The 23,043-nt window shown below is 55.1% G+C and overlaps 6 protein-coding genes across 6 annotated transcripts; 2 read left to right on the forward strand and 4 right to left on the reverse strand.

Annotated features, from left to right (window-relative positions):
- Positions 1-394: 394 nt before the first annotated feature.
- Positions 395-1,763, reverse strand: CPAR01_16720 (SNARE domain-containing protein; the record flags this gene model as incomplete). Its single annotated transcript, XM_060500965.1, has 7 exons — positions 395-419; positions 480-511; positions 595-644; positions 716-833; positions 882-1,115; positions 1,180-1,454; positions 1,526-1,763. 7 exons carry the CDS (start codon positions 1,761-1,763, stop codon positions 395-397), a joined length of 972 nt encoding a protein of 323 aa, XP_060340342.1.
- Positions 1,764-4,152: 2,389 nt separating this feature from the next.
- Positions 4,153-13,980, forward strand: CPAR01_16721 (uncharacterized protein; the record flags this gene model as incomplete). Its single annotated transcript, XM_060500966.1, has 3 exons — positions 4,153-4,208; positions 4,332-7,680; positions 8,035-13,980. 3 exons carry the CDS (start codon positions 4,153-4,155, stop codon positions 13,978-13,980), a joined length of 9,351 nt encoding a protein of 3,116 aa, XP_060340343.1.
- A 372-nt stretch (positions 13,981-14,352) lies between these two features.
- CPAR01_16722 (uncharacterized protein) lies at positions 14,353-14,919 on the reverse strand (the record flags this gene model as incomplete). Its single annotated transcript, XM_060500967.1, has 1 exon — positions 14,353-14,919. One exon carries the CDS (start codon positions 14,917-14,919, stop codon positions 14,353-14,355), a length of 567 nt encoding a protein of 188 aa, XP_060340344.1.
- Positions 14,920-16,875: 1,956 nt separating this feature from the next.
- On the reverse strand, positions 16,876-19,867 carry CPAR01_16723 (transient receptor potential ion channel; the record flags this gene model as incomplete). Its single annotated transcript, XM_060500968.1, has 4 exons — positions 16,876-19,324; positions 19,375-19,429; positions 19,495-19,515; positions 19,567-19,867. 4 exons carry the CDS (start codon positions 19,865-19,867, stop codon positions 16,876-16,878), a joined length of 2,826 nt encoding a protein of 941 aa, XP_060340345.1.
- A 1,132-nt stretch (positions 19,868-20,999) lies between these two features.
- On the reverse strand, positions 21,000-21,395 carry CPAR01_16724 (uncharacterized protein; the record flags this gene model as incomplete). The annotated part of the gene is made up of 1 exon (XM_060500969.1): positions 21,000-21,395. The coding sequence occupies one exon, from the start codon at positions 21,393-21,395 to the stop codon at positions 21,000-21,002; it is 396 nt and encodes a 131-aa protein (XP_060340346.1).
- A 583-nt stretch (positions 21,396-21,978) lies between these two features.
- Positions 21,979-22,821, forward strand: CPAR01_16725 (uncharacterized protein; the record flags this gene model as incomplete). The annotated part of the gene is made up of 1 exon (XM_060500970.1): positions 21,979-22,821. One exon carries the CDS (start codon positions 21,979-21,981, stop codon positions 22,819-22,821), a length of 843 nt encoding a protein of 280 aa, XP_060340347.1.
- Between the last annotated feature and the right edge of the window lie 222 nt (positions 22,822-23,043).

Consider the following 23,043-nt stretch of genomic DNA (forward strand, 5'->3'; position numbering starts at 1 on the left):
TTGCCTACCCTGCCGATTCGTAGGTATCTTGTACCTTCTGCTTGCTCTGCTCCTCCACCCCCACGTTCATCCACACGCTGGTGCAGTGGTGCTGGCGTCCGATTCTAAAGCCTGAGGCGAGCCAAGGTACATACTTCGTGGGGCCGCCAATGCTTCGCCGAAGTTAACCTCTTTTGTGATTAATAGATCTAGATTTATGCAAGGAAGAAAGCTCTATAGCTGCGCTGCGTCCGCGTCCGCGTCCATCCCCGTCTCAGCGTCAATGTCATGATACAACCAAAGGGTACTGATATTACACAACTCAACGCCATCCATCTCCTGTTGAATGAGCACTTTGAGTTCCGCCCCAATCCTCCGAACCGCCGTTCGTTGCCCTCTTTATCGTCGCACACTGCTAACCGGCAATGAGGACCCAAAGTCTGTGAGGTGAGTTAGTGACAAAACCCCCAATCTTGAGGCGAAGCTGATGTGGAACGTACAGGAAGAAAATCATGAGTACACCAAACATTTTCTATCCATTTCTGTCAGTAAACGTGAACAGGATTCGTCGCATCGGAATGTCCATCACCGACGATGAGGAGGGGCACGACATACAGCAATGAGCCATCTGTTGCTGGAAACACGACCCCAATACTTGAGAAGTTCTGCGGACAAAAGAATTAGATACCCATGCGGACGCCTGTGTGACTGTAGCACGGAGCCTGCGCGAACTCACCTCTTTGTGCTCCTTGCACGTTGTCGACAACGTCTTCCGTGTTTGCATCGATGCGCTGGATCATCTCGCTCTGCTCCGAAACCATCGTCGCCAGCTGACCAAAGATCTGTGTATCCTCCTGTCAGCCCATGCTGTCCTAGTGTCGTGCCAAACCACCAAAACTTACAGATCCAAGCTCCGCGATAGTGGATTCGATGCTTTCAATAGCAGCACCTCTCTCCTGGATATATGTGTTTTGCGGTTGCGCCTCTTCCATCATGAGAAGCTGCTGATCTCCTGGCGGATTCAGCGACAGCAGATCTGCGCCTGGGGACGGCGTCCCCCGTTGGGGTGTTCCGTACAGCGGCGATGCTGATTGTTGGAGAGGTGGTTGCGTGTGCTGGGAAACGCTCGAAATGAACTGTAGAGACATAAACTCATATCAGCATAGGTCCATCTCTACGGAAATCAGGACTGGAGCGCACGTTATCAGTCCTGGACCTTGAGGCCTGGATGTTCTTGGTTCTCTCCTCCAGGACATCCTTGAAGTTGGCCGACACGTCCGTCAGCTTGCCTTGCAGCATAAAGACGACATTCTTGTTGTGTTCTCCCTCTTGGTCAGCCTTTGGATGTTGCTGCTTTGTTAGGACCTGAAGGCCTCCAATCTGCTGGTTCAGGGCGCTCAAATCTTGCTTGATGATGTATGTGAGCTCGTTGATCTCGACTGGTCGGTCGTCAAACAGGGTTCTGCGCCGCGCCACTGTGGGAAGAGTTCTTGTCAGCGCCATGCCATGATTATTGCAGAACATCCCTTGGGACCCAAAGGCATACATGTTGCCAGCTTCTCCAACTTTGCCATTGTGCCCGAAATTCCTCTTCCGATTTGCGCCGCCTGGCGCGCAAAATCGGAGCGCCGGGGTCGCGAGTCGCCATCGCTTGCGGCTTTCTGGGAGTCGGTGAGGAGTGATCGTCGTTGAGCGCCGACCTTGCTGGAAGCCTGTCGACGTTGCGCTTGAGCGAGGACCGATTTGAACTCGGCGGTTCGGTCCTGTATCGATGCGACCGCCATCGTGGAATAGCGTCTGAGACGGGGCCGACTTCGGAATCTGGACTACGAGTTTCTTGGGCGTGGCGGCCAGCGCGTTCGAGATCGTTGAGGGGTTCTTTGAGTGCGGAAGAGTTGTCGTCGAGCTGGGTTCGGCGATAGAGGTGGATAGTCAGGGATGGGAAATGAGCTGTGTCAAATTGACGGACGGGCACTTTTGGGAGCGTGGCAGTGACTGCGGCTGGCAAAGAAAGGCTAAAGTATTGTTGTACAATGCGCGCGAGCGTTGGGTATAGTTGGGAAGATGGATCGATTACAGCGCCGGGTTCTGAAGTTGGCGATAGGGCGAAGAAGTATCGAGGAATCAATCTGAAAAAAAAAAAGTCGAGCTGGAGAGTTGTTAGTTGAGGCAAACGAGCGTCGTGGCCGAGTTCCAGGTCCGGGGCGTCCAGGTCCAAGTCGAGATTCATTGGCGCAGCGCTGCAGTCACTGGACTGGTTCTGCGGGAGCGACGGGGCCAGGGTGTCCGATACCTAGGTACATTTCCCACGGAGAGTAACTTCAACCTGTCCTCCGCCCATCCCTTCAGGAGCGTATTCCATCCCCGGGCCTGGACTGTGGCTATTGTGCAACCGCCAGCGCTGGGAGCTTTGGGGCTTGGGAGTGTGGCTCGTGGCCCGATGTAGAGTTGTGCATGCACCGCCACACCCAAGAGTGGCACGCCTCATTACCTGCATATCACCTCTTACTTTCACACAGGTGCGCTGCGAGGCGAATAAGGTACTTCGAGGTACGTGTACCTGCTTGGAGGAATCCTCGGGTCTGCCCGCGCTGGAGACTCCAGCCGACATCAGCCAACCTGTACTTCGAACCTTACTTCGGGTGCCTCGAGGTACATGATGGAGATAGATGCGAACGCAGCAAAGAAGAAACATGTCTTGTGAATGTCACTCGGGAAGTGCTCATCTGAATGCATGACGTGAAGAGTGCAAACATTGGGTATTTCTATCTCGATGTGCCTTTGACTTGTACCTCAAGTGAGGTTATTCCACGTTTAAACCGCAAGCTATGGGTTGTCACTTACAGGAAGAAGGCGCACCTTAATTACCAGGTAACTTGCTGCACTGCGCCGTTGGGAGACGCCAATGGGGCCCGGCTGACCGTGTTCCACAGCATTTCTGATGCATGGTACGGAGCATGGTACCTATTCAAGTTTTCAAGTCAATCAGCTTCAGACCGAGCGCAACTGTAATTGTTACACTCGTATCACTCACCTTAGACTCGATCAAGGCTGCAATGACGAAACTTTGCCTTGTGGTGTACGAGTCTCTTGCATACACAACCTACTCTCTCACAAGGCGTACGAGTCCATTCAAGACGCAGGAGACCGTCACCCACGCACTCAAGCGGACAGCACTTTGAGAAACAACAACTTCCAAGGCTCAAGCCACACCAGCCTGACTAGGCGGCCGTTTACGAAATATCCCTGTTCTTCGTGATCCAGTCGGTGGCATCCTCGAGCTTCCATTGGAAAACACCCCCAGTTCGTTCCCCTCTTTTTCAGCACGTCCAACGGGTCTGTCCTTCAAGGGTGGCATTGGTGGTCAAAGTAGTTTCCCGCCTTTGCGTTGCTGATGATTGACATCTCAATGCGACAGCGCTGGGATAGCCCGGCATGAACTGTGCAGCTCTGCTGATGAGATGTTCCCGCACCGAGAAGGCAGAAAAAAAAAAGCACCACAGTCTAGTGAGTCCATAGGCAAGAAGAGGGCGAGGCACCATGCCTAGGCAGTGGTGGCAGTACGAAGTATCGCGTGGGCTGGGGCTGGGTCGCGCTGCTACCTCATCATCAAAAGGTACGACAAAAGATACATCAGCCTAAGCCTTCCCCGCCACTACAGCACATGTACCTCATGTCCTTGCGTAGCCCGCCCCAAGCCACGTCCCCCCCGACTTCCCAACTTCCCAAGCCCCCAAATTATCATCCCGTCTTTCTTTGGGTTCCCCGTCGCCCATCACCCATCTCCAGCGAGATTCGGGCCTTGTCAGACTGCCGACCTTCATCATTATCAGCCCAGTTCCTGTCTCTGTGCCCCGACAGAACGTGACGATTCCTTGGCCTCTTAGGACGCGTCTGTCTTCCTTCCAATTCTCGTTGTCGTTTCAACTTGGGAGCTCATCTTCGTGCTCCTCATCCCATCCGAAAGTTCGCACTGGGCCGGAGCCAGCGTCGCAACGTCTCTGGCCACCCGCCTGATCCCATCGGGAACCAACCGCAACCCGCAACCCGCGCGCTTCGCGATACCCAGTTCCGAGTCACCGGCGAAGCTTGGAACGTCCTCAATCGTAGTCAGAGAAACCGAGCAATGAAGCAGTAGACGGTTCCGAAACCATCACATAAACGAACGACGCTATGGACGGCTCGTCGTATAATTACGGCTTCAGAGCCCCTCATACCAACTCGCCTTTGTGAGTGATTCGAATTCTTCCAGCCTTCAGCTTTGCTTCTCCTAGATTGTTTCCGCAAAAATATACCACAACTCGGCCTTGTTCCTCTGTAGAATGGTACTGACCACACAATCCTACCTGTAGAAGCCCCGATACCCCGACGAGTGCCTCCTATAAGACCAATGTAAAGAGAACCAAGACCAAGAAATGGGTCGAGGCCAAGACCCAAAACTACGACGGCGATGACTGGGGAAACGATTTTGAAGACGAAGCCGATGATCCCGTTCCCGTGCCGCCGCTGAAGCCCACGGGCTACCGTCAAGCCGGCCAGTCAACCAATACAGCTCTCCCGTCGCACCAGCCGCCAGCTCCGTCAGCTCCCCAGCCGGCCGAGCCTGTGCCTTCAATGCGACCGGCGCAGCCGACGGTGAATGAAGCCAGACCGACCTCCAGCCATCGTCCCACTGCCGGGCTTCCGCCTCTGCAAATTCAGAACTCAGCAAAGCCTACGCCTCCCGTCGTGCAGCAACCTGTGGTGAACGAGGTGAAGCCGCCTGCACCTGTGGCAGAGCCAGCCTCAGTAGGTGCTGCTCCCGAAAGGGCTCCTCAGGAACCGCTCGTGTCACCACCTCCACCTGCCAGCGCTGGACTGCCTTCACGGATGAGCCCAGCACCAGTTCCAGCGCCCGTTCCAGCACCGTTCGCTAGTCGCCCAGAATATCCCAGGGGCACTCCATCTCCTCCTGTGGGAAGCAGACGAACTTCACCGGCACCGGCCCAGACTCAAGCCACCCGCTTCCCTCCTCGTAAGAGCAGCATGGGGCAGCAGGACCGTGATCGCCAGGCTTCCGGTTCTCGGTCGAGCTCCACGCAGCGTCCGTGGATAGACCAACGATCAGCGTCTCCTTCCAATGTCAAATCGCCGGGCACACCGTCCAACACCACAGCAGCGCACTTTATCCGACCCTCGGATATCTATCGCCAGATGGACGACAATAAAGAAAAAGAGGGTGGATTGACGGAGGCGGGAAGGCCAAGCATAGACAGTGCCACTGGCCCTAGGAGCGAATCGTTGGTGTCGGCTGCCAACCCGACAGTTCCGGTAGTCGACGCTGGTGAGCAGCAGCCAATGCGCCGCAGTTTGGACAAAGGCGACGGGCTGGGTGTTGTCGATAATGCCACACGACAACCTATTCTGGCACCGGTGGCGGAGAGAAAAAGCGAGTATGGCTTCGATGGGCTTCTAGCACAACCTCAGGCCCAAGGAGTAGACCGAGGCCGACTGAGTCCTCCAGGAGGCATGCCGGAGAGCAACTTGGGTGTACCAGAGCCGCAGTTGCAGCGCCCGACTGCAGAAGAGTCTGACCAGAACCGCCGCTACTCCACGAGCCCTCGACTGCCCGACCTGGCGCGCATGTCCCTTTTCGGAGACGACTTCTTCTCGAACCCAGACAAGTATGCTCACGAGGCGCCTCCGATGCCGAGTTTGCCATCCCAGATCCAGACGCAGCCTTCCGAACCCGCTTCTACGGCAGAGAAAGCGCCAGCTGTGGATAAATCTCCCACTGCTGCGACGCCTGGTGATGTGACGTCTCCACTTCCCACCATCAGCACGACTCCGCAGCCAACCAACTCATCATTGCCTGCATCTCAACCAGTCAGCAGGGAAAGGTCGCGTTCACCTTCCCAAACGCCACCAGCCTTGGAGGAATCCAGCAGATCTCGTCTGCCTTCGCAAACTACTCGGCCGTCTATTCCTGGAGGTTGGGTCACCGAAACACGCTCCATTGCCGATTCCCAGTCTACTTCCGCCGTTGCGACACCCGCTGCTACTGCCGATCGGAAGCCCATTCTCGGCGTGGATCCTGGCGAAGTTTCCCCCATCACCGACAACGAAGACGACAAGTTTGGCGCCAGCGGGGTAGCTACGACGAAGGATACAGTATCCATTCCTGTTTCCATCCCCGAAGCTTCGGAGCGGGCCGCTCAGATGGAGGGTCGTGTTGACCAGGATGACGACCTGGAGACTTCGGCTCCTCTGAACCCTCGCGAATCAGGCAGCTCGTCATTGGATTTTGCGGCGCCAGAGAGGCTGCAGCGCGAGTCCACCATGAGCACCATTGCCGACCCATCCCCTGTCAAGGAGAGCGATAAGTTGAGAGAAGAGATTATGCGCAGCCTCAGTCCCGTCCGCCCTACAAGTCACGAACTGAACAACTTCAATAACCATCAGTCGCTGAGTCCGGCCGTCGACAACAGCGGTACTCGTGAGAGCGCCTATCTCGACAGCGTCTACGACGACTATTGGACTGCAGGCGACGACAAGCCCGATGTGCCCAGCTTGCCTTCACAGCAGCCAGAGCAAAAGAGGGCGCTTACCCCCAATAAAGACATCTCTGACGTTCCTCCTTTGAGCCCTCGCAAAGATGCCATGGACAAACCTCCTGCACTTGGTCGACGGTTCTCATGGGAAGCAGGAGGAGAGCAGGTTACGCCAAAGGCCTCTGATGCTCAGAAGGATCCTCTCGCCGAGCCTCACCCCCAACCTGGTGACGCTGGCGAAGACAGCGTGCCCCCTAAACAAGGCGATGATGAGCTGCAGGCTACACAATCAGAGGTGGCCAGCGACTCGGGACGTACGCCGCTCGCTACTGGGTTGGACGATGGGCATATTAGCGTGCCGCAAGACGCGGGCGCGATGTCTCATCAAGTGTCGCAGGTTAGTTCGGCGCCGAGAGATCGCATGGACTCCGAAGTGATCGAACCGCCGTCACCCGTGTCAGTCACGGCTGATAAAAACACTACGTCGGCTGCACCCACCCGCCGACTGTCGCTCGCGGAAGAAAAGTCAATGGCTCGGGTCTCATCAAACCCCGTCTCACCCAGCCCACCGCCCGGCGATCACCCTGCCCTGGCTCAGGTTCAACCCGAGCCAGAGCCCGAGCCAGAGCCAGAGTCGTCCGAGGCTGGCCAGGCACCTGCATCTCCAGCGGCTCCTCAACGCCAGTCGACGCAGCCTGCCAAGATTACAACGTTCAAAGAGATCATGGACCTTTCCAATGCGAAAGACAGGATTCAAAAGTACAATGAGACGCGCTCCCAATTCGCGTCGATGGATTCGGGTCTGAACAACTGGCTGGAAAACTTGAAAGCTCAGCATCCTGAGCACGCTAACGCAACTGCATCATTTGGAGTTGGCGCACCTGGTCCTGGTCAATCGCAGTCATCGCCAACAACTTCTCAGCCGGCTTCTCAACAGCCTTACTATCAGCAGTACCTCAACGCAAGCAACCCAAACCTCGCGGCGGGAGCTTCGGGTCGGCCTCCTGCGGGAAGTGCGCCCACTGGTTCGTCTCATTCGCCTTCAAGTGATTTTAAGCATTCGAGCGGTCAAGTTGGGGCGAAGGGCAAGGGACTATTGCTTGCGGCTGGCAAGGCGGGTAAAGGTCTATTGAGCAAGGGAAAGAACAAACTCCGTGGCACTGGGGACAAGGTATTTCTTTAAACATTCCTCTCAACTGGGATCATCACATCACACAGGGCATGCATTCTTTCTAGTTTGGTTGTTGGGAGGGATCGACAGTCTGATCTGTCCCGAGCAACCCCGTTTCCCCATCGGTCTTTTTCTCTCTTTACTTTTCTTCCTCACTTCTCCCCTTGGTAATCACTTATGAGTTATGTGTCTCCCTTTCTGGCCAGAATGACGGGACTGTATGATTAAGGAATGCTACGAAACTTTTTTCTATTACTGCACCATCATGTAACCCCTGTGGTGATCTCGGACACTCTAAAGTCCAACATGGCATCTTATATGGTGAATCATCTCTAATTGTGTCTTCTCCGACAGAGCGACTCATCTCCCCCGCCGGCTCAACCCAAGACTAGAGCCGAGCGACGTACTTCATGGGGCATAAGCCTCGGATCGCGTTCGTCACCTCGTGCCGACAGCTACGGTCATGCCCACTCACGGTCGCACTCGGGATCCGTGTCAGGCCCAACTCCACAGACCATCCCGGAACATCCGGCATCTCCGACTCCACCGCCTCAACTACCCCAGACCTCACGTACATCCCCATTTGATACCTTGACTCAGGGCAGTGATGATCAAGCTTCGGCTTGGGCCCCACCGCGGCCCCATACGCCGCCTCAGCAGTCTGCCGGACCTCCCGGAGACAGTGATTCGGAGCCGGTATCCCCCGTCTCGGACACGCACTCCATATCGACGACGCCCCGGTTCCAAGCCAAGGACACGCCCGGTGACGACTATTCCGTGGGAGGTGACCTCCAGGTTCCTAGACCCATCAGCAAGACTCAGCCATCATGGGACCCCTTCACGGGCACGCCCTTAGTGGAAGAGGAGGGATTCGAGATGGGACAGTCCACGGATCCAAGCCCTCCTGCGTCTAATGCAGGTCAAGGCCAAGCTCCTCCCCCCTCTTCTCAAGCCACACAAACTGTCGCCGGTGTAAGACCACGTGCAAACACAGCCGATGAACCGTATGACGACTGGGTCGTTGTGTCGCCGCAGTCGCCTCCTGCTGGCCAAATCCACGTGGTATCTCCTCAGTCACCGCCACAGGCGCCGCGGTCATTCGAGCCTACCGAGTCAAGCAGAGAAGTTGATGAGGACGACCACGATTTGACTCATGGTTCTAGCTCAACGGGTCTTTTTATTGTGCGGCCAACTCAGCAGTTGCAGCCGGTTCAGCAGCAGTCGGTCCAGAAGCAGCCGATACAGCAGCCGATACAGCAGCCGATACAGCAGCCGCAACAGCAGCCGCAACAGCAACAGCAACAGACCATAAATCATCTTCCATCACAGCAGACTTCTCCCCAGCGCCAGTCATCCTTTGTTGGCCTACCGCCCATCAGGCGAAGTTCTACATTCGGTATCAACCTGACCAAGCGGGCGAAGAAACGCTTTCCCTTGGACGAAGACGATGATAACAACTTCGTTTCCTCTCCGGTCAACACGACAACAGACCACTATGGCAACGAGGGCGGCTCTTCATCCCGCTTCCAGCAAGGGGAATCCAGCTGGTCTGCACAGTCTGCGCAACCCATGCGCGTCGACACTGGGCCACCACGCTTCCGTAAAGACAGCAACATGTCACATAATGTTCTTTCGGCAACGTCAACGCAGGCGGCTACGCTGGCGACCGAGAGTAGTGGGATGACAGGGCAGGACCTCAGAATTGATGATGAAAAGAGACCTCTTGGGCCGGGAGTAGCAATGAAGGGCGCCGGCCGTGTACCAGGACCCATTGACACAAGAGCAGCGATGCAACAGAATGAGGGTCGAACGAGCGGTCCGCCCTATGGTCCAGGCATGCCTCCTCATCAAGGGATTATGTCTCCAACTTTCGGAGGCAACCCGATCCATCACCTCCCTCCACAAGGCCCATGGAAGCTTGAGGAGTCGCATTTGTCTGAGCCACTGGCAACCAGCAGAAACCGGCAGTCGGGAGGATCGCTGTCGCCTCACCAGCAAACCTCCTTCGGGATCGATAAAGAGACTGGTGTGCCTTCAACGGCGGCGCAACGACCCGAGACGCAGTTACCCCCTAGACAAAAGTTCTCTGAAGTGCCTCCTTCATCAGCGCAGCGTTATCCAGGCCTATTCACCCCGCAAGCAGGATATCAAAACCCCAGCTCTCCCACAGGGCCACGAGGCTCGGAAGACCTTGGTCAGCATTTCTACAACCGCGATTCTACCTCGTTGTACAGGACACAAACTGGCGACTCCGAAGTCAGCGGCTTCGATCCCTCAATAGATGAAGAGCGTGGGCGCAAGCGAAGCTCTGGCTTCTTCAAAGAAATCGGAGGTCGCATCTCGCGTCACACCTCGCGGGAACGCCCAGCGTCCAAGGCCGAGAGCGGAGCACCAAGCTACATGGCTGGTCCAGACGTGCGAGGTGATGCCGTGTCCGAGGCTAGCGTTGCCACAGGAGAGCTGCAAGACCGCCAGAGAAGACGTTCAAGCTTCTTCCTCAACTTACGAGGTTCTAAACCTTCGGATGTGGGAGGGCCCCAGGGCCGTGATGGTGGTGAAGGGATTTCGCCGTCACCAAAGGCGAGCCCGAACCCGGGCGGCCCGTCCCAGGTTCAGCAACCACCACCGGGAGGGCCCGCGGAGAGAAAACGGTCATTCTTCGGTCCGGGTGCCGATCAATCCGCCAATTTCCCAATGCCCAACCTGTCTCGTTCGTCAACGTCCACTGCTGGATATGAAGTTGCAGGCGGAGCAATGGGCCCTCCTAAGAAGCGGTTCTCCGGCTTTACGAGCAAGGTGTTCCCTCGTAGTTCAAGTCAGCAGGATTTACAGGTGCCACAGAAACCTAGTACATCACATTCCACTACGACTTCGACCATGTTTGGTCGCCCGCCAAGCACGCAGGGAAGTCAACCTGGCAAACCTAGCCCCTTAGCCGCGCAGGGGAGAGAGAGGAGTAACACCACTGGCACAAACCAACTTTTTGCACAGGAAACCCTGGTGAATAAGCCGTTGGGCAATGTCGAAGATGACGAACGAGGTAGAAGAAGTTCAGCAGGCGGGTTTTTCTCTGGGCTTTTTGGTAAACGCGCCGCCAACAAGCCGACCGAGACCCAGCATGGATTACCTCAAGGACAGGACCAGAACGCAAGTGTTCCTGCGCAGTTCAGAGTGCAGCAGCATACTGGTCAACAGCTACCGCCGTCAAACCTTGGACCAAGGCGCGAGGATGAAGGCCAGCCGCCTATACGGAGCCCGCCTCAGGGGTTCGGCCAGCAGCAACAGGAGGAGTCGCCTCGCTTCCAAGGCTTTTCCATGCACCCGGGAGCTGGCGCACGAATTCAACCTCAGCCTCAGTCCCAGCCTCAGGGACCTGAACTTCATCAGAGAAAGTCCAACGGGTCTGTCTTGCCCTCTCCTCAACCGTCGCAGCAATTCGCTGCTGTGACAGATCAACAGAGAAGCCCCGCATTGGAAGAAGCGCGAACACGCCCGGTGTCAGACTTGCAGAGCGAACGCCGTGAAGCCCCTATCGCGCCTGGTCATGAAGCGCATGATGAACATGTCTCACGGAGAAAGTCCAGTCAGATGTTGAATATGGAGTCACATCCCCCACAATCGTTTAATGCTCCGGCGCCCCCATCACAGAGAGAACAACCATCGCCGGGACGCCGCCGTCTCACTGAGCAGAGACAGCCTTCTCTTTCATTTCTGCAGGCCGAGGAGCAACTCTCGCGCCCTGAGCTGTCAGACGACCAGACCGAAACCCACTGGGTTCCTCCCGGATTCTCGGCCGAGCCAACGCCGGAGCCATCGATCAGACACAGCTACGGACGCGAGAACTCGCCGGGGCCCCAGACACCGCCTCTGGGCCAGGGGCAAGGCACCAATCACCAACAGACTCTCGGCGTCCAGAAGTCTGGTCACGCCAGGCGAATCTCGGAGCAATCTGCGTCGCTGTTGTCTCCCTCCTCCAACTTCAGGGCACAATCTCCCAATGGAGTCGTCGGCCAGTCTGATACCTCGCAACAGTCCTCGAAATCGAACTCGCCCAAACCGGCGGCCATTACTCAGATGCCGGCTCCGAGGGCACCTTTGGCATCTGAAAGTCGAGCGCCTCGACAGGACCCGTCTCAGGGGCAGTCGCAGCCTGGTCGACCTGCCAACATGCAGGAGCCCGATGGGACGGGTCCGCAAATGACTGGAGTGGCTTCTCCAGGACGTCCTCAGCAGCAGCAGCAGCAGCAGCCTCAGCTCTTTCAGCATTCTCTTCAACATCAAAACCAACATCAAAACCAACACCAACAACAACAGCACCCACATCCACCTCAGCATCAGCACCAGGGCTTTGATGCTGAAAACAGACCTCCAGCTCAATCTTCTCAAGCGTTTCCCCCACCGAATCAGCGTTCTTCGCTCTCTTTCCCCCAAAGCCAAGACATGCAGTCTAGCGGTCAAGACTCGAGCGTAGATGGTCAACAGAACCCAGTATCAAAGTGGTTCAAGAACAGGACCTCAACACAGCCACAACCTCGGCCTAACCAAGGCCCCCAGAAAGAATCGACAACGAAGTCCATTTTCAGTGCGTTCAAGCGATCATCCAAGCAGCCAGAACCTCGACCTCAACAGCAGATGCCATATCCAAGCCAGGTTCAAGACATGCAGCCGCAACCGCAGCTGCAGCAGTCTCACAAGAGCCAAGGTCAGCAAAGGATGCCGCCAGCTGTTCCGTTATCACAGAGAAATCACCTACCACAACAAGGACCTCATCACATGTACCGAGAACAGCGCCCATCCATGGGTTCCTTTGAGCAAGGACCTCTCCCTCAACACAACATGGCTGGCAGAAGCCCCGAAGCGATGCGGCAAAACAACGGAAGATTCTCAAGCCAACAGGACGTACCTTTCGAACCGGTTATGACTCGGGCAATTCCGAACGGTCCTGGGCCAGGTGGAAGCGTACGCGCCAACCCCCAACCTTACGTTGAACCTCAGTACGACCAAGTCCCTATCCCTCGAGGATATGATGCCGTTCACGGTGAAGGAGGCGTAGCGCCATCTCCCTACGCCCTCTCACGCACCTCACCACCGGTTCAGTATCCTGCGTACCATTCACCGCAGGTGCCACAATGGGGCCAGCCTCCTGTTACTCAAAGGCATCCGTCCGAAATGTCAATGTACAGCCACCCCAGCCCTCCCATACAGCAAGGACAGCAGCTGCTTCACAGCCATCCACAGGGAGGCGCATGGCCCGAGGGTGATCGGCGCGTGAGCATGGCCTCCCACCAGTCCAACATTTCGCACGCCAGCCATAGCACGCAGGCGGCCCATGTCGGTCCGCAAGGTGATGTGCCAGTTCCCAATCAGCAACATCAGCCACAACAAGACCCGAGAGGAATACGGTTGGTGAACCAAGACGACAGCCGTATCGCGGGTCCGGACTCGCAATTTGGTCAGCAAACCATGCCGCCAAGTCAACAGCCTCAACAGCAACGATACTCCCTAGTCGATACGCCAGCTCCAGTCGCAGCATCTCCCCATATGCATCAAAGTAATAGCAGAGAGGCTCAGAGGAATCAACAGACCAACTCTGCTGAAGGGCAAACGCATGCCAGTAATGTGGTCCGAAGCCCGCATGACAAGCCTCCATCTCCCCATCCTCAGGAGCACGCTCAGCAGACGCAAGGGCTTGCAATCGATGCTGGTAGTATCATGGGAAACAACTTCCGTAGTGTTTCCGACGACAAGCAACGGCCGGCGGAGAACATCATATCGTCTGAACCGCCAGTGCCCGCGCCAGCATCAGCACCCACGGCACCTCGCCTCAGTGTCAACGTGCAGCAAGCAAACCAAGAACCCAAAGACAACAATGATCTCTACGAATCCACACCGCTTCTGCCCTCTAATCCTTCTCAGCCGCCGGCAGCAGCACAGCCCATAGTCGCTGCAAACACGGGCCACAGCATGGTCAGCGACAGCTCTGCCGACGAAGCGCCCCGAAACGCCAGTCACGCCAACGGCAGCGCTAGCGCAGGCGCCGCCGCGGCCTCGACGACCCTGGCGAGGGGCAAGAGCACGAGAGCCGAGCTGGAGGATACGGAAGACGAACGTCAGAGGACCATGCGGCGCGAGGCCCAGGAGGAGAAGATTCTGGTCGACCCGTACGAGGAGCTGTCGTCGGGAGGGGTCAAGTACAGAAAAGAAGAGGAGCCGGCGGATGTGCCCCAGATGAGCGCGACGAGTTACCCCGGCCAGGAGTGGAATCCCTACGGAGCTGGCGGGTACGAAGATTGGGATTGAGACTGAGTCTGAGTCTGAGTCTGAGTCTTCTAAGTATCCCGGCGAACGAACCGTTCTTCTGCTCTACTATACGTGGGACACGGTACAATTAATTACTTCATTTTCAGAGCGACGGTGCAGGGCGTTGGAAGGATTTTTCTCATTTTGTTTTGGATTCACGCTCTACAATACCCAGTGCGAACAATTGCGACAAACAACGTACTACGTATAATTCTCTGTAATATTGTAAAGAACAATATAACCTTTTCCAACTCTGTATACATTTGCTACCTGTTACACGCAAACCAAACTCCATCAACGTTGTCCACATGACACGTTACAATAACGCTACAATATCTCCCGTCATATATCCTCTATAAGTCATCCTCTCCCTCAGTTCTTAATCGCCACATCGTAATCCGGCGGCAAGGACCGCCTATTCCCCGCCTGCTCACCGCTCCAGTACGGCGGCGCCTCGGTGACGCCAGAGGTATATCTAGGAGGCAATGTCGCATTCGAAGACGACCTCCTCACGGACTCCCTCCACCGCGAAAACGGACCAGACATGAATGAAACCCTCTTCGAGTCACCCTCTGGAGCCGGAGTAGGGACGGGGGCGGAGGGAGCGGGCGTGCTCTTTTCAACGTCCTTAACGTTCATCTTAATGCCTCCCTTTTCCGGGTCTCTAGTAGCTGGGTCGTTTCGAGGAGCGGCGGGAGGATCTCGAAAGGGGTCCTGGGGGACGTTGTCTTGTGGGATGGCGCGCCATCTGCCAAAGGGGGGACCACCACCGCCGCCGCCGCCGCCGTAGCCGCCTCCTGATGCCCAGGGCGGACGGAAGGGTGGGCCTCCGGGGCCGGGGCCGAAGTGGCGGGGGCCACCGCAGCCGCGGGGACCGCCTGCGAGGGCGCGTTGTTCAAGCCAGGCTTGGCGGGCTGCGCGGCGTCTTCGGCAACACATTTTTGTTGTTTTTTTCAGGAAAAGACTAGAAGGTGTGGCTGTTGGTAAGCGATTGTGATTTGTGGTAGTAGGGGACGTGGTGTTTGCTGTTGTTGTTTGATTCGAAGACTGTGGTTCTAGGGAAGCTGCAGTCAGAGAACGAAGCCGGGAGTCAAGCTTGATATAGACTTGTCAATGTTAACCTGTTTCCGAGGAGGGGTTAGAAATCGGGGTCGGGGTCCGGGGGGCAACACAGGATGATGTGAGCAATGACGAAGGGATGCGAAGACATGGGCAGCTGAACATAGGCCCCAGCGAATACGACAGCATAGAACAGCAGGGCAGTGTCGAATCGAAATCGGGGGTCCGACATACACCCAAAACTTCAGATGAAGGCGTCGCGGCTCGATGCGAGAAGTATACCACGGTAGGGCATGTGTGTGGCTGGCGAAAGGCTCCTATGGGATGTTTCTGCGACACGCGTTATCGGATAGACTTTCACCCCGCGCCCCTTCATTCGTCTAATATTCGCGAGATGACGACGGGCTCTCGCACTCGACATCTCTCTTATCTGATATGAATCAGGCCGTCTCTTTTGCATACATTTTTCCACAACATCTCTAATCCTGATTGATAGCAAGGGACGTACGTGGTAGAGGGTCAGAGTGTAAGTGGCGGCGAGCATACTAAGGTAGGTACCTAGTCGTTCTAGGTTCACCCGGCTCGCACTCGCATCCGCCTAGTAGTCGAATTCAGAGTCCCGATGGGGTATGGCTGCCCGGTACTAGGCGCCGTCGAGGCGTAGAAGTCAAGGAATGTTCCTCCGTAATTGGTGACTGTGGCGTTGCTAGGCGGCACCGGGATGCCCTCCGCTTCAACGGGTGATACTGAATTGTTCATGATTGAACTCCCCAAACTAATATGCGAAGCCCATTCCTCTAATTATTTCAATAATCTAGAGAGATGTCTAAAGCTGCATATCATGAACCTTTTCAGAGCTATCCCGTGCATGTTTGTTTCTTTGCGCGCAGCCCAACGTGTCTTGGCCTATAGGAAGGAGACAACCAAAAAAGTAGTAGTATTAGTAGCCATTTTCAGAAAACGATCTCATCAGTCGACAATACCACGCTAGAAAGGTGAAAGCTACATGTACCCTCATCTGATAACCATGCGCCTCAACTCACCAGCTCGAATCCCACTCGCCATCATTGCCCAACTCCGTAACAATTCATCCCATCTTTTGCATAAATTCCGCAGAGCATGAGCCTCAAAACCAAAGCTCTTCGCCACAAGTAGCCTTGCTATCTACCTTGCCACCTTTGAGCACAAATTACCCTTCTCGTGGCGCGGATGAGTTGGGATGAATAAGTGGCGGTGCCACTTACCTTTGTCTCTTTATCTCCTACGGTGAATGACAGGCCAAAGATATTCAGAAAGCTCTACATCAACCACCTTGGTCCAATAAGCTTGAAATCTGGAAGAAAGGTAAGTAACCAGCGGGAGTTGCGAGTGTTTTTTGTGCACAAAAGGGAATAGCTTATGCCATATTTAAGACGACTCTATGTTAAGACTTGATACTGTTCTCTAGGTCTACCTGTCAACTCAATCTCTATGCTTGGAGCCTGCCACTTTCTTGCTTTTATAAGTGTGTATCCATGTACTGCGGCTCATCCAGAGGCCATACAAATATGTGCACGTTCCAAGATGTGAGCAACGGCCGGAACGGCCGGCCTGTCCTCCACAGATTAGTGCCATTACAAAGATAAGGGGTTTCTTCTTCTTCAAATGAGCATTTCCGCTAACGCCCAGTGATCGTTTCTCATGAAAGTTCGTAAAGGTCAAAAATATTGACCGTCTATGCAGTGCAATTCCACAACAAGGAAACCAATGTCGACACAGTTTCGAAATGGAGGCGCTTGTGGTGTCAAGGCCTGATGCAGTATGGTTGTGAAACCAGCTGATGTTCGTTATGGTAGCTTAGGACTTTTGGGGCTTTTCTTCAACCGGAGAAGCATTCTCCTTCCTGGCTTCATGCTCGTCTTTTTCGTGGATGGGGGAAATGGCGGTATCAGTGTGTTTCGTGCTGGTCTCAGGCTCGGCCATGCTCCCGGGTGTCATTACACTCTCCTCTGGAAGTTCCTCGGTGGGAGTCATGAGACGGCGCAACTCGTTGTTCGTCATCGACACCGATCTTGCAGGCGCCGGCGAGTTGTTGGCGGAGCGTCCGAGGTCAGGTTGTGATCCAGAGTGCGACACTTTGCGCTGATGACCGAAGCTGCTGCGGTGTGCGAGCGATGATCCCGGCCGATCCGCATTATTGTTGGCATCCCATTCAGCAAAATCAGCTGAACTCCATGAAGTGCGGTGTGGTCTGGCGCGGCGCGGCAAACTACCAACAGAGTAGCGCGAGCTGACACTATCTGTCCGGGTTCGTCGGGTGGTGGTAGTACCTGGCGCAAATTGTACTACTGAAGCATTGGCCGGCCGAATGATATCTCCAACCTGGTCTTCTTCGTCATCGTCCTCAATCTTGCGAGTCCGGCGAACATTGTTGACCGAGAAATATGGCTGCGGTGGCTCCCGAGGCTCTTCAATCTTCGGATCTGGTTTCGGTGGTGGCGGCAGGTCAGTGGCTCTAGCCTGGATATGCTCGTAGTACTTGATGCGAATTCCATCCAGCACTTCGGGGAACTGTTCGCGATTTCGGTAAAGCGACATCCATGATGATATGGCACCTAGGACAATAAGAATCAAGACGGCAACAACAAGGAATCCTTGGACGACAATGATGATAATGCCGAAAACCGTAGAGAGGATGCGACCAATGGCGAATGCGGGTAAGAAGGCAATAGAAAATCCTGCAGTGACAATCTTTGTGATGCCCAGCATCCAGATTGCCAAGGAAGTGTTTCTTTGGCCCTCGAAGGGGTTGAGCTTGACAAAGACAACGAAAGCGATGATCTCGAAGACGAATAATCCATAAACTTGGGCAAGGGGGCTTCGTGCTCCGCCACCAATGAAGCAGGCCCGAATGAATTGGTAGCTTAGCCAGCAGGCGAAGAACCACCATCTGGTCCGGCGGTAACGAGCCGATAGCCAACCAAAACGTTTGATGTAAACCTCGTCTTGGTGGACCGTTGTCCGGTCTGGGTCGTCGTCAATAAATCGGATCTTGAAGAACGGGAGGGATCCGTAACGTTTGGCGGTGGTTTCCTTTTCGCCAATTTCGCTGGCACGCGTTGTTGCAACCGCTGGTATTGAACCAAAGAGCTTGCCCTGTTCGAACATGATCGTATCGGGGCCCATTTCATACTTGCCGAGGCGGAGACGGAAGAAACATGCGTAGGCTACAAGGCCGCCAACGCCAATGAGCAAGATGATGAAGATGATCGCGGCGATAGCTGTCGGGCCGGCCGGCGCGCGAATATTGAACTGGAATAGCGCCAGGGTCATCAAGGAGGAGAACGAAATGAGTAGCGTGCGCAGGACACCAACTGCCAGATATCCGCCCAGGTGGTTGCGGAAGTACAAGAAGCGATCCTGTTTGATCAGCTTTGTCCGAGCAAGCAAGTCGAGCATGAACTTGAACGCAGCGATGGAGACGGCAACCAGTCCAATGGCCACCAACCACCAGATAAGACCAAGTGTGAAAGCATCGGCGGCCGGAATGCCCAGGGCAGAAAGGTCTCCGGCGAATCCAATCCACTTGCCCGGTGTAGGCATGCCCGGAGCGACGGGGTCTCCCGCCCAGTAGTATTCGTATGGATTGCTTGTGTTGTAAACCCTAGTCGCTCGCTGCACGAGATTCGGAACGGGCGCTCCATCGCTAGACGTCGAGAAAGTGTCGAGCGAGCGGCCATAAATTTGCTGGACGAGGCCACCCCCGGTGTTGATAACGGTCGATCCTGCACCACCTACTTGGCTGGCATTACCAGTCACGCCGGCGAAACCGTCGATCGAGTTGATTACTTTTTCGCTGTATATCATGCCGGCGGCCCATCCAAAATTGCTCCACCAGGCGGGGAGGACGCTAGGCCAGTCGACGGACAAGGCACCCGAGAAGAAAACGGTCTGATAAGTCTCGAAGATGACCAGGACTGACAGAGAATGGGCGTAGTGTGTCCTAATATGAGGCATGCTAACACCATACATGGCGGTTGCTGCAGAAGCCAGGATCGCGGCGAGCGTGAACACGCCCAGTATCGATGAAATCGCGGCCGGGTGGGAGAAGCTATTGCCGTTCCGCATGACGGCTTGGAAACAACCTATCTGCGTCTGACTCGAGTTTGCAAAGATCTGGATGCGCGCAGAACCTTCGAAATCGGGAATATCGAGGGCGATGGAAGGAATGCCGTCGATCTGAGCAGGCGTGAGTCTGAACTCTGCAAATGCAGTGATGGGCTTGCTGGCGTTCAGAGGGCACAGACTGCGGGAAGTTAGCAGACCGTCTTGAGAGGCGTCAGGGCTAGAACGCACCTAGCGATGTTGGCCATGCAGGGGTTAAAGTTCATCTCGAATCTCGTCTCGCCATCTGCCTCAAGTCAGCATACCCCATCTCTGCGTATAGGTTCGTCCCAAGTTTTGAATGTAGCTTACAAGCTTCGACGTTGATATGCACTGCAATATGTGATTAGTACATGGATAAAAGTTCAGATTGGTTCAACCTACTCATTAATGATTCGTTTCTGATATTGGTCGTACCGTCCAAGTGGAACTGGACGGTCATATTGTCGGCATAGTAGGCGGCATCGAATTTTGTAATGTTGAACAAACTTTGTCCTCCCAGACAGTCGCCAAAATCGCCAGTGAACAGGCCAGGATTGCGATTGACCGCGAGCTGCTTGCTGTTGCCATCTTTATCTGAGCCGGTGATGTAGACAGTTTCCGTGGCTGCCAAGATCGTAGCAAAGAAACTGAACAGAACGATCAGGGTCGCGGCGAGCGAAGTCGAGCCTCCGAATCGGGCCATCGTGGGCGGTTGGCGCACAGGAGCGACCGGGCGATTCGGAAACTCCTGGGCTGGTATGCCCGAAGGATGCTGATGGGTGTGCACACAAAGACGGCGAATGCGGTTTATGTCGTAGTGGGAGCGGTGATGTCTGGAGGAAATCGAACCAAGTGCTGAGAAGCAATGGCAAAAGACATGTAGGTATTCAGTTGTGTCGCATGCCTTGGCTGGGTCGAAGTTTGGAGGTGGCTCGGAGGACACGGAAGATCGTAAGTGGGCTTCCCGAAGCAGCAGAAAGTGCCTTGATGAATGGTGGAGAGCTTAGGGTCCTGTCCGAGACGAGATGGAGGTGTTTGGGGTGCTTCGACTAGGATGTCGAGCGACTAGTACGTTTCTGCGTGAGGTCGAAGCAATATCCTGCTGGGGCAACGGCACAAAGGGTACGGAGTAATGGAGCCGAGTTGTCGTGAAGATTGCTAGAGAAATTGTTGTTTGTTGGATTATCGACTGTGTTTTGACGGCGCGCGTAGAAAAACCTCAGGAGAAGAGCGGCAAGGTAGGGGCGAGAAGGGTCCGTAGTGGCGGGAGGCAAGTGCAAGATAATGGCCGTCTTGCAGGGGTGTTGTCTTTGATGTTCAAGATTGTCCCCAAATCGGCGTAGAACCGACGGCAAGGATGAGCGGACCGGCAGGGCGCTGGTGTGATTCTGGATTTGGGGTGTGATTCAGCCAAACAGGGAAGCCAGACTCCAGTAAGCCGCAGACTGCAATTGTATCCGCAGTGGTAAATCGGGCGCGACAGCGGACACTTGCAGACGGCGGTTGCTCGAACCGGATCGGTTAAGAACAAGGCGAAGGCGGGATCAGGTCAGAACCGGATACGAATATAGTCTGGGGTAGAAGCTGACGAGTGAGCTGGGAGAGGCAGGAGGAGTATTCTGTAGGAGTAGAAGGGAGGAGAGGGCCTGGAGAAGAGAGGCACAGGCAGGCTGCAGACATGGGTGAACGAATGGACGAGAGTGGATGGTGAGAAAGAGTGAGGAAGGGATATCTCGTATTCATATGATGATTCTACAGCGGTACGGTGTGTGTGCCTGGGCGGGCGGTAACAGAGGTACCTATCTACCTTACCCACCTCAGCACACACTTAGCATTTAGTGTAGGAATACCTGGGCAAGATGTCTGGTTTGGAATGCCATTTCATGGGCCCTGGCCTGGAACCGGCAAACCGTCGACGGACAAGGGCAGATGGAGCACGAATGGGTGGTGGATTGTTTTCCTTTGCAGCTCGACCTGCCCGAAACTGGTCGAAACCGGGATACGGGGGCAGGGGTAATGGCGCCGGGATCATGGATGGCATCAGCACGCACGGCGCTACTTAGCGGTACGAAGACCTGCTCTGGGAGTCTGGTCACTCTGGCCACTGGTATTGGGCATTGCGAGCGATTGAAACCTGTGAAGCATCCCAGGCGATTCATCTTGATCCAAGGCAACATGAGTGAAAAACGTGTGCGAGTAAAAGGAACCCGAGAAGACGATGGCGGCGGCATCCGGGCCTAGTTTGCTGCAGCACTCGGGCAGGAAAACAAGGTTGATAGCACAATTCCCAATGACACATGTCACTCTCCGCACAAACAACAACCACATACGCAACCTAAGATATGTATCGATTCCTACCAGGCTCTTCCATATTCCCTACCTTTCTCCCTGCACTATGGATACACGTAGGTATTCTGGCGATAACCACTGACGTCGAATCCATTGGGCCAGGTCACTAGGTGCGAAGATACCTACAGCTCCCATGCATCAGCTCAGCTTCATCGGAAATCAGGCATGCATAGCGGGTGCATTATGTACCCGGGCGTGATATTCAGGCGATGATACTTGGTGCAACCCTCACATTCAGGTACGTTGAGACCAATTCTTGGAAAGTCGGTATGTTCCCTGTGGAAAAGCCTCTTCGGATCGGTCGGACCGCTAAGATCATTGACCTAACGGAATCTCTGTCAATTTCTACCACACTCTAGCCGCTTACGCTCTAGCCACCCTGCTGCCATCTTAACCTCACCTAAGGTAAGGTAGGGAAAAGCAGCTTGCTGTTCTGGGCAGAGCGGTACGTACCTGACTACTCTAATGGGAAGAGCTCTGACCTGGCCGTTGGCCCATGCTTCGGCGGCGCCGCGATCTTCTTTCGCTTCCATCCTCCAGCCATCAATCATCGAAAGACCGAGTCTGCATCGGACTCTTCTCTTGCTCCGTATTTCTGCTTCAACTGAGGTTGCGTGGGGCAACTTTCTCTCTTTAGATTGTCAACATACCGATTTCTCATCCCTACTCAGAAGCTCTGTCCGACCGCAAGCCAATTCTAATAAACTGCATCCATGGTCGACTTGGACTCGTTACAATCATTTCGTCACTCACATATTTGTGCTCGTACGGAGTACACAAAGAGTTCGACTTGGTCTGAAACCAGCCACACGAATCGTCAATGGCGAGCTAGGTATTCAACCACCGCTGATCCGGGACGCTACCGACCTAAACGCAGCTTGCGGCTTCCCAAAGCCTCGGCGTCCAAGACAATTCAAACCCGTCTTTGCCGCCTTAGTCCGGAGTGCGGCGTGCCAGACACATTACGGATACACGTGCGCATCAGGCGCGCCATCTTTGGCATTTTTCAAAGTTTCCCGCTCCGTTGCCAACGAATATCCGTTCCGAGTACTATTCAAGAGCAAGACATCAAGAACTGTTAGGCGGGAGCAGCGTCTCCCGAATCCTCAACCGTTGCGTTCGCCATTCGAGAAACAAGACCCCATCGTACTCCACCACGGCGGGAAACCCATTCCACTCGACGTCCATCCCCAGCCACCTGAGAAGCTTGCCAACGATGCCCAGCACCAAATCCGCCAATCCAAGCCTTTTCTCTCCCAAACGAGCCGGGATATCCCATCCCCCTGCTGCCAAACGTTTTTAAGCTAACACTCACCGCAGATCTGCGTGTCCATCTCCCGACCACTGGTCTGCAACTCGACTCCATCTCCCTCGTGCTGCATCGTCATTGGTCAGAAGTACTTCTGCCACGAGGTCTGGCTACATTCTGAAGCGTCTAAGAGGTGTAAACCTCCGGGGCGGCTTGCCCTAGAGCCGCCTTGAGTCCAGACGGCACGCTGCATCGATACAGCTCCATGGAATGGACAGGTC

The sequence above is a fragment of the Colletotrichum paranaense genome (genome assembly GCF_030867605.1).
Source record: "Colletotrichum paranaense strain IMI 384185 chromosome Unknown Scaffold_28.1, whole genome shotgun sequence".
In the NCBI taxonomy this organism is placed as follows: Eukaryota; Fungi; Ascomycota; class Sordariomycetes; order Glomerellales; family Glomerellaceae; genus Colletotrichum; species Colletotrichum paranaense.